The sequence below is a fragment of the Teleopsis dalmanni genome, chromosome 2 (genome assembly GCF_002237135.1).
Source record: "Teleopsis dalmanni isolate 2A chromosome 2, ASM223713v2, whole genome shotgun sequence".
NCBI lineage: Eukaryota > Metazoa > Arthropoda > Insecta > Diptera > Diopsidae > Teleopsis > Teleopsis dalmanni.
The window spans coordinates 244,819,721-244,830,646 of record NC_051847.1 but is presented as its reverse complement, the minus strand read 5'-3'; the positions used below and the strand labels follow the sequence as shown (position 1 = coordinate 244,830,646).

Here is a 10,926-nt window from a genome sequence, read left to right as displayed (position 1 = left end):
CTGAACTTGAGTGCAGGTTAGGTATGGTCGAATCGTATTATAAACAAGCATCGTATTATCAAGGTCAAATTGAACGTTTGTTACCACAAGATACATGTCGCTCGGAAATTGACGAACTATATGTCATAGTAAAATCACGTATTCTAAATCTTCTCGGCAACAGAAGAAGCTCACAATCACATGAACATACATTTTCAATGCCTCAAATGCAGTACAATCGTTTGCCTAAATTACGTTTGCCGAGATTTGATGGCAAATATCTCGAATATAAAAATTTCATAAACTCTTTCACGAATCTAGTTCACAGCGATCAATTCATTCCACCTATTGAGAAGTTCAACCATCTGTTATCGTGCCTATCCGGCGAAGCTTTGTCAACAATTAAGTCGTTCCAAGTAACTGAAGAAAACTATGGCAAAGCACTAGACAGATTGAAAGAGCGGTATGACAATGATACAATCATTTTTTTAGAAAACATTTCATCTATTTTCGAAGTGGATAAAATTTCTAAGGCTGATTCTAAACAACTTAGACATATCACTGATACTATCTCAGCTTTGTACAATTCGTTACAATCACTTGGAAGTTTTGAAAAAATTTGTGATGCAATTATCATACATCTTACAATTACCAAAGTTGATCAAGAAACTAAAAAGAAATGTGATGAATATTTAGATAACTCTAATCTTCCATCTTGGAAACAATGTTGTGCTATGCTTGATAAGCGATGCCAACAACTCGATGCTCAAACGAGGCATAGTGTGAAACCGCAATCAATTCAAACTTATCAGCCGCATTCATTACAAAAGGTTAGCAAGCCAAAGCAGTATTCATTTGCGATCAAAAATATTCCTGAAAGGTCGTGTACATATTGTTCCAAATTAGGTCATAATATTTCTACTTGTATCAATTTCATCGCACTTCCATTAGAACAACGTCGTGATCAAGTACAACAGCACCAATTGTGTTTCAATTGTTTATCAAACCTCCACACTGTATCACAATGTAGCTCAAAATATTCTTGTCGATTTTGTAAACAACGTCATCATACGTTGCTCCACAAACATGATTTAAATACGTTTGTAAATTCTAACATTTCATCATCAAGAAATGATCAACTTAGTAATCCAGTTACACATGCTACTTCACAAAAGAGTGTTAAGAAGACAAATAGTACCATTATTTTAGCAACAGCTCTAATTCTCATAAAAGATTCTACCGGAACGTACCAAATGGGCCGAGCGCTTTTAGATTCATGTTCGCAAGTGAATTTCATTACCGATTCTCTAGCACGGGCTCTAAACTTAAAAAGGTCGAGATCTGAAATAGATATCGTTGGTGTTGGTTCTTCTGTGCTGAAAATTCAACATAATACGCAAACTACAATTCGATCTCGGATAACCGAGTTTGAAACATCACTAGATTTTCTCATTTCAAAGAACATTAGTAGCTATCATCCAGATAAAGCATTTTCGTTGAAAGATTTAAATATTCCATCACATATGGAACTTGCAGATCCAGAATTTAATGTCCCTAAAGGTATTGATATGTTACTTGGAGCAGAAGCTTTCTTTTTGTTGTTAACGCAAGGTCGATTGTCTTTGGGTAAAAACTTACCAATTTTACAAAATACTGAATTTGGTTGGATTGTATCCGGAAGGTATGCTTTGTCACATAAACCGATTGAAGCAGTCAGTCATTGCACCATCACTTCAATCGAAGCTTTGAACAAAAATATTGAAAAAATGTGGCAACTAGAAGACGTCTCTAATAAACGTCAGAAGTGGTCAGAGGAACAAATCATGTGTGAACAACATTTCATTGATAATGTATCTGTAAACTGTGATGGAAGAATTATGGTAAAACTACCATTTAAAAATAGTACAGATTTATTAGGTAACTCTAAAGATATTGCGTTACGTCGATTTTATGCTTTGGAAAAAAAGCTTGAAAAGAATATTCAGCTCAAAGAAGAATATTCAAAATTCATGAAAGAATACGAAGAATTGTTACATATGTCATTGATTCATAGTCCAAATTTATCAATACCTCATTATTATATTCCGCATCACTGCGTGCTGAAGTCAAGTAGTGAATCAACTAAGTTACGCGTGGTGTTCGATGCTTCTTTCAAAACGGCATCACAGGTCTCACTAAATGACATCCTTGCAGTGGGTCCTACCATACAAAATGAATTACTCATTAATCTGCTACGTTTTCCTTGCCATAAATATGGACTTATGGCGGACATAACGAAAATGTATCGTCAGATTATGGTACATCATCAGGATAGGAATTATCAGTTAATTTTTTGGCGCAATGACAAGTCGTTACCCGTATCAACATACATGTTAAATATAGTGACTTACGGAACTGCTGCTGCTCCATTTCTAGCTATACGTAGTTTATCCTATGCAGTCGATACATATCCTGGTAACCATGAGCTTGGAAAATCAATAATAAAAGACGATTTTTATGTTGATGATATGTTAACAGGGGCTGATGATTTACTTCGCCTTCAACAAATTAAAAATGAAGTTATTGACATACTTCAATACTTTCAAATGCCGTTATCCAAATGGCATAGTAATCACCCTGATTTAAATTGTTCTGCAGCGTGTTCCATCACTACCAATAGTGATCTAACTAGTGCACTTGGTGTAATTTGGTGTCCAATTGATGATTATTTTACGTTCAATTTTAAATTGAATGATTCTTCAAATACCATTTCCAAGCGATCAATCCTATCTACAGTCGCAGCATTATTTGATCCAATGGGGTTGATTAGTCCGATTATTATAAAGGCTAAGATACTTCTTCAGAAACTGTGGATCTTGAAGTATGATTGGGATGACGCAGTATCTGACACAATTTCACAGGCTTGGAGAAAAATTATCATCAATTTTGAACAAATATCTACTTTCAAAATTCCTCGTTTTGTTTTAATGTTAAATCCAGTCAGTATAGAAGTTCATGGATTTGCTGACGCTTCAACAAAGGCTTATGGTTGCTGCATATATTTTAAATGCACGGATGCAATTGGCAATATATGTACCAAACTCGTGACTTCCAAATCTAAAATTGCTCCTTTGAAACAACGGTCACTTCCCCGTTTAGAGCTTTGCGCGGCTCACCTTCTGTCTAAATTTTAGCATCAACTTCAACCTAATTTCAAAAGGTCTTTTGATAACGTATTTTTTTGGACGGATTCACAAATTACGTTGCATTGGATTCATACTCATTCTTCAACATTATCAACATTTGTTGGAAATAGAATAGCAGAAATACAAGAATTGACTAATGGCTTTGAATGGAGATATATACCATCAGAATTAAACCCAGCAGATCTAGTATCTCGTGGATGTTCTACGCGAGATTTAGTTAAGTCCCAATGGCTAACGGGACCATCGTTCCTCAACAGTTCAAAAATTGATTGGCCTTTAGAATTTACTTCGTATTCATTGACTGATGAAGAAGTAAATTTAGAAAGAAAAAAAACGGCATTTATAATTGAAAATAAACCCGTACCATACGTTTTGCTTAAAATAAACAATATTAGTAACTACTTAACATGTTTAAGAGTAATAGCATACATTATCCGCTTTAAAACTCGATTGAAAAATGAATACATTTCTGCTACTGAGCTTGACAATGCTCTTCATATAGTAGTGTGGGTAATTCAACAATACAGATTTAGTGATGAAATTAAACAATTGGAACAGGTGGGTCATGTTAAAGGAAATTTAGCCACATTAGCGCCATTCATTGATAAAAGCGGAAATTGTTTCTTATTACGTGTTGGAGGTCGTCTAACAAATGCTGATACACCAGAAACATTTAAACATCAATTGTTGTTACCAAAGGATGAACCATTTGTTCAACATCTGGTAATGTACTTTCATCGGGTTAACTATCATGTTGGCCCTCGTGCATTAGTTGCAACTATTCAACAACGTTTTTGGATAATAAATTGCAAATCATTAGCAACTTCAGTTATAAAAAAATGTGTCCATTGTGCACGATATAAAGTCAAACTAATCAATCAAATAATGGCACCTTTACCAAAGGAAAGGGTTACACCTAGCAGACCTTTCACAGTTACAGGCGTTGATTTTGCTGGGCCTATTTTTACATATTTAAAAATTCGTGGTAAAGCACCGTATAAATCATACATTGCGGTTTTTATTTGTTTTGCTACTAAAGCAGTTCATTTAGAGGCCGTTACTGATTTAACTAGTGATGCATTCATTGCTGCTTTAAAGCGATTTGTGGGACGACGAGGTTTGCCAAGGATAATACATTGTGACAATGCGACAAATTTTGTGGGTGCTGAAACAAAATTAATAGAACTTCGAAACCATTTTCATCAAGATTGCATGAAAAATGCAATTATTTCTCACTGTGCAAAGTCAGGAATAGAATTTTCATTTATTCCTCCTCGCGCCCCACATTTTGGGGGTCTTTGGGAGGTTGCTGTAAAAACTGCCAAAGGCCATCTATATCGCACATTGTCTAACGCTCATCTTACGTTCGAGAACTTACAACATCATTAGTCGAGATTGAAGCAATCATGAATTCTCGACCGCTCACAGCAACTTCAACAAACCCCAATGATTTCGAATCTCTGACGCCTGCGCATTTTTTGATTGGTACATCATTACAAGGTATTCCTGAGCCGTTTTTAAAGAACGAAAATATTGTACATGCCCAACGCTGGCAACGAATATCAGCAGCAAAAACACACTTTTGGAAGAGATGGCAGAGCGAATATTTAGCAGACTTGCAGAACCGATATCGTTGGAAATATGATCAAGGTAATGTTGCAGTTGGCAACTTGGTTATCATTTATGACGAGCACGCTCCTCCGATGAAATGGGTAATGGGTCGTATTGTGAGTGTGAAAACAGGCGCTGACGGACGTGTTCGCGTTGCTGATGTACAAACACCAACAACAGTTTTACGACGCCCTGTTGCTAAGTTGGCACTTATTCCAATTAATTGAAATTTAATATTTCAATAGGGGCCGGGATGTTAAGCCAACTTGGCATCATAATATTTTTCTTTTTTATATGTATTAATATTAACTAATGTTATTTTTTTAAATTAGAGATCAATCAAGTGTAACAAATGTTCTGTATCACGATAGAATATTCAATTGTAACAATTTATTTGTAACATTTGTATTGTTTTTAAAAACCTGTTTTTGCATTGTTGTTGCTATTTTTTATATACGAAGAAATAAAATTATGGTTCGTGCGTTCACGTGCTTAACGAAATATCAATTGTCGATTTTTTAATTAATTTTTTCAATTTTAACAAACCCATTCGAACCGTGGGTAAAAAAAAGGAGGTGAATTGGTGCAAGAGCTCAGTATTTAAGGTTTGATCATAAACTAGGAATACTTTACAATTCACTCTTTTTTTTAACCCATTTTACAGCTTGGTGAATTGCCATTATTTCAGCTTGAAAGACGCTACAGTGGTTTGGAAGTCGAAGCGAGATGCTGAGACCCAGTCTTTCAGAGAAAATGCCACAGCCGACTCGTTTATCTATTTTGGAGCCGTCCGTGTAAATGTCAACCGTTTGGGGAGGCATCACTCTTTCAAGGATCCAGTCCTCCCTGCTAGGTATAAGTGATTCGAACCCCCTGTTTAGGTCTGGGTAACAACACATGTAGTCAATAGAGACGGAAGTTGGCAGATCCTGATTCAGTATGATCGCGTGGCCTATATCAGTTCTTGACCAGCAGGAGAGGGCGTTGAGCCTGGTTGCAACTATTTTGGCTTGCTGTTTTACCAGAAGCCGAGATGGCAGCCAATGAAGCAGAGCGAAAAGGGCTTGCGTGAGGGTGGAGCGAAGAGCACCAAAAAGATTGTTAGTTCAGAGCTATCCTCCTATTTGGCCCGCCTAATAGCGTATTTAAATTCTCTTTGCTTCTCTTTATATGCAACCCAGTTTCCTGTTGCTTTAGCATCATTAAAAAGTTTTCTACAGGTTTTTCGGAGGTCTGCAATGTTTAAGTTCCACCAAGGAGGTTTGGGTTTGCCCCTAAATTCGGGTTGCTTGCAGGCCGCGTTTGTGCCGCATCTAAATGCTGATGTGAGAAGGTCAACCGCTCGATCTATATCGGAACAGTTGAGAATAGTGGGAGGGTCCAACTGTAAGTTGGATTCCAGGTTGGCTCGAAAAATGGGCCATACAGTACGTTTCCTATTTATTGGTTTAGATGAATTGTTTAATTCAGGGTTCCCCACAAAATCTAGATCAAAATTGATGTACCTATGGTCAGAAAAGGAACAATCTTACGATACTGACCAATTAGTAATAAAGTAAGAGGAGGGATCGCTAATCAGGGTGATATCGAGAATTTCCCTTCTGATTGAATTCATGAAGGTTGGTTCCCTACCTATGTTAGCAATCACCAAGTTTCCTGGAAGAATGAAATCAAAAAGATACTCACCTCTCGCGTTAGTATCTGTGCTACCCCACATCTCATGATGTGCGTTGGCGTCAACTCCTATGATCACCGGGGTCCTACTGTTATTAGCCTCTGACACCAGAAGCCTGCGGGAGTCCTGTGTTGGAGTGGCACCGTGATCGTGTGCCATATATGCTGAAACAATCCGAAGGGTCTTGGAGTCGTATTCGATGGCCATGGCTACATTGTCATTGTCACTAAACCTAGGGAGTAAAAAGGCATTAATGTTATTTTTTACTAGAATGTAAAATCTTGGTTCACCTTGACCTTCTGTGAATACTAACCGATAACCGTTTGTATTCAGTCCGCAAACCCGATTGTTTACAATCTTGGATCAACATTATGTCCTCTCCTATTTCAGCTAGGCGGATGGTAAGGGCTGCCGAAGCAGTTTTGGAGTGTTGGAGGTTAATTTGGACGACCTTCAACAGCTTGGTTGTTTTTCAACTATGGTACTGTCCAGTTCATCATCGTCCGACATCGGTGAGGTCTCCCGGGAGAGCACCATACCTGTAAAGAACTCGCCGACCAGTTCGGAAGGCGAGATTACGCTACCTCCGTCTTCAGAGGAGAGATTGCCGATTACATCGGAAGTCCCTACATCAGGATTGTTTGGAACGGAGATGGAACCGATTCCGTCATCGGAGATCGTTTCCGAAGGCGCCCCACCAGAAGGTTGTTGTTTAGCGATTTGAGAGTAAGCATGTAGGGTGACTGACCCGAAGCCATAGTGAATCACCCCATTTCGGGCTTGAAGGGGTGTAAGAGATTGTTCGTTAACCACCGAAACAGCTCTGAGCAGTGCGCCGGGCCAGAGTTCCCCAATATTTTCGATCGCCTGCTTAAATAGATCCGCGGAGCGCTGATCTGAGCAGGCAATGATTTTAATATGACCCTGGTACCATTCAGCGCCTTTACAGCTGGGAGATGGCCCAGGGTTGAGGGCAATAATTTCCATATATATTTTGAGGAGAGCCCGTTCGACTTTCTTCCAGTTTGCTGGAGAGATGGTGCCATCACTATTGCCAGTGTCGATGATGGCCCAGGTCAGGCTCTCTTTGACTATTTCGCTCAGACAAAAACAAAGATGTGGGTCTCGGAGGACCAAATTTTGGGCGCTTAGGAGCGTTTGATGGAATAGATTTACCAGCCTGCTCAATCGACCTTTGTCGTTTCTGAGCAGGTGCAGAAGTAGAAGTGATGTCAGAGGGCCGGAGATTGACATTTTCCCTTGCCCACTTCAGTGATGCCTTATCGCTTTCTGAAAGTATCCGCGGCATTAAGCCTAGAAAGGATGCGATATGCTGACCTCCGCGCCCTATACGCCCTTGTCGAGGGGTTAGGGTGGGAACGTGTACCGGAAGTTGAGTTGGTACTAATTGCAGATGGAGCGGTCGGCGTATTAGCTTTGACCGCAGCACTAGCAGAATAGCACGAGGCAGTATTACCACCTGGCACAGTTACTAAGGTGCTCAATGACGGAGCATTACTTGTTCGAACCGCCTGAGCAGAGGCTCTAGGTGACTGGTTGTTAGTAGGCGCTTGCCTTGTAAGGCTTCAACGCCCCCCTGAAGGGTTAGGAGTTTTAGGAGTTATGTTAAAGTTTTGATTGGATTTGTTCATTCTAAAAGGGTCCCCACTCAAAGCCGCTATCTGGCACCCGTAAGTGTAGTTACTGATAAAAAGAAGGTTATCTATGCAAGTGCAGGGAGGCCATGCGAGGGTTGGCACAGGTCCTTATGGGAACAAGTGCTCAGAGCCAGACCAGAACTAATCGGGAGCTAAGCTTCAACCGAACCTACACGACCAACTTAATGGTGACGGATGCAGAACGTACTTTGAGGCCTGCCAGGGTTTTAACGGGACGGAGGCAGCCACAGACTTAGCCTGGTGCCGGTCACACGCGAGCTTCACCCCGGTGCTACCGTGTCAGAAGACAGCTAGGTCCAGAAACCTGTAACCACCAGCCCAAAGCGATCAAATACAAAAAGAGGATATGAAGAAACGTGGTCCGAGGATAAAAACGGTCGTTACCAGAGGATGCTGGATCCCTTGAAGAGAACAGCATCCAGGAAGGGGGAATAGATCATTTGGCGTTACCCAGGGTGCACCACGAGGAGGCGATCTAAGACTACACCACTGTGAAGTGACTACTCTTCAGACAATTGAAATATCGTAGCAATGAATTTATGTGATGTAATCTTTAAGCTGGGGTGTCACCAAGGAACTGCTTTCTTAAATGAATTGGATGATTTTTTTTTGCATTTTGGACATTGTGCAATTTTTACTTGAGATGTATTAGTTGTAGTTATTGTTTTGACCCCATTTTTTTCAGATGCGCTATTATTTATTGTTTCTAATGACTGGAATCTTTGTTCAATAAATTGAAAAAGGTCCTTCATGGTGACTAGCTGAAGATTGTTTAATAATGATTGTTCAAACGCTGTTTATGTACTGTTGTCCAATTTTTTCATCGTCATATGAACAATTATAATGTCCCATTGATCAACTAGAATCTTATGTGCTTTAAGTCCCAATAAGCACTCCTGTGAAATATCATGCAGTGATTTCAGATCAGAAGCTGATTTAGTTACCAATGCTGGCAATGCGAATAGTTTGTTTAATAATGTGATAACTAATAATCTTCCATTATTTCACCTAGCATGTCTTGAAATTGTACCCATTTCAGCTGGTTTCCGTCAAACGTTGGAATTGTTAACTGTGGTAATTTTACTGCCTGAATTGTTGAATTGTGCTGTTTGTGAGAATTGGATGAGTTTAGATTGAGCTTCAAATCGATTGCTGTCGAATGCTGTGGCATAACTTTCTATTAAAGCAAGCTTGCAAGAATAAAAAACTTCGTCTTGATATTCTTGGATTGCTATTTCAATATTTTGACTAGTTCTATCAATGATATTTATGGGTGCTCGATGAATGCGTAACACTCTTGATAATTCTTCATTATGTTGAACTTGTTTTAGCTGCTTTTCCTGGGCATTTTCTACCTCTTGAATTTTGGTTAATGCCCTGTTAAAAATATTCAAATACTTGTTTGTTAATTCAGTCATCCTCTCACAGTAACCCGTGGTAAAATAATCGTCTACTGCATATTCGGCCATGGCTTTACATGACATGAAAGTGTTATGGTTTGTATCTACGCTCGTCCATTGTTCAGACAACCTTTGAATCTTATCCTTGAAATAGCGATCAGTCTTCCTATCCGCTGGGTCCTTATTGTAGTTGGTAATTATCCTCTTGATATTAGCTTCTATAGTTTGTTGCTGTTTAATCAGTGTATCAAAATGCTCCATATGGACACAGTTTATATTTAATGTACTTGTATATTTAAAATACCTTAATCCTTATAATATTCAATAAGCACTTTAACTTATTGAATATTGCTTATTGGTTATAGAGTAAGCACTTGAAACTTACTCTATATAAAGCAGAATTAGGTTTGACGAGAATCAAAGAATAGTTTTTATTGATTGATTACTTTCTTTATTGTTTCAATTTCTTTTATACAATTTTTGTGCAATAATTTTATTAATAATAATTATACCTCAGCAACAAATTAATTGGAACACTGTTAATAATGCAAAATGCAACGTTGCATATTTCACCGTTGCTCCAGTTAAGTTGTTGCCTCAGCTTAACATAAATATTCAAAATAAATTATTTCACAATTGCTAAATTGCTTAAAATATAAATTGAATGACACAATTTAACAATGTGAAATAATTTATTTATTACTTAATTTCTACCTTAACATTCTCCCCTCCGTTGAGTAGTATAATAATAACTCAACTACTTATACTTCCACAACGAGCTGTTGCCGTCTTGGGGTAGGTTGTGGATATGCTGTGGACTCAGATTGAGGTGAATCATTCGTCGGGTTTGTTTACACTTCTTCATAGATTTGTATATTATGTAAGTGCAACACAATGTCAGCAGTAAAATAGTTCCCACGTAACTAATTATATGGTGTGGTTGAGAAACTGGTTCGGCCTTAACTGAAAACTTATCCATAGCCTTTAACCTTTGATGTAACATGGATAGTTCTTTCAGTTGTGTTTCAAGATGATCGTCAGCCTTGTTGATGATTGTTTTTATTTCATTTGGTGTAGTTATGGATGCAAGCTGTTCTACATGAACAAATGATGAATGAACTACAGATGGCAACGAGTAATGACCTTGAATTGTAACTAGATTGTTTCTTATTGTACATTCTGGTCGTAAAGTTAGAATGCCCGATCCTTCTATTGTGACTTGATTTAATTGTGTTCCACAAACAGATGACATCTCAGTTCTATTCACTGTAGCATATATCCATTGATTTGTTTGTTCCATTTTCGTCCAAACCATCTTATTGGATAACTGTGTTAATCTGCAGCTTGTTGTGGTTCGATTATTAAATAATTCTATCTCACACGTATGAGTTTCTGAG

The 10,926-nt window shown here is 38.3% G+C and overlaps 1 protein-coding gene across 1 annotated transcript; it reads left to right on the top strand.

Moving 5' to 3' along the window:
* Nucleotides 1–23: 23 nt before the first annotated feature.
* On the top strand, nucleotides 24–4,553 carry LOC119677265. Its single transcript, XM_038088538.1, has 2 exons — nucleotides 24–3,062; nucleotides 3,153–4,553. Exons 1-2 carry the CDS (start codon nucleotides 24–26, stop codon nucleotides 4,551–4,553), a joined length of 4,440 nt encoding a protein of 1,479 aa, XP_037944466.1.
* Nucleotides 4,554–10,926: the final 6,373 nt, after the last annotated feature.

Coding starts and splice junctions, on each gene's coding strand:
- LOC119677265 (XM_038088538.1), top strand. CDS start 24: ATGGTCGAATCGTATTATAAACAAGCATCGTATTATCAAGGTCAAATT. Junction 3,063..3,152: donor GCAATATATGTACCAAACTC/GTGACTTCCAAA, acceptor TCTAAATTTTAG/CATCAACTTCAACCTAATTT.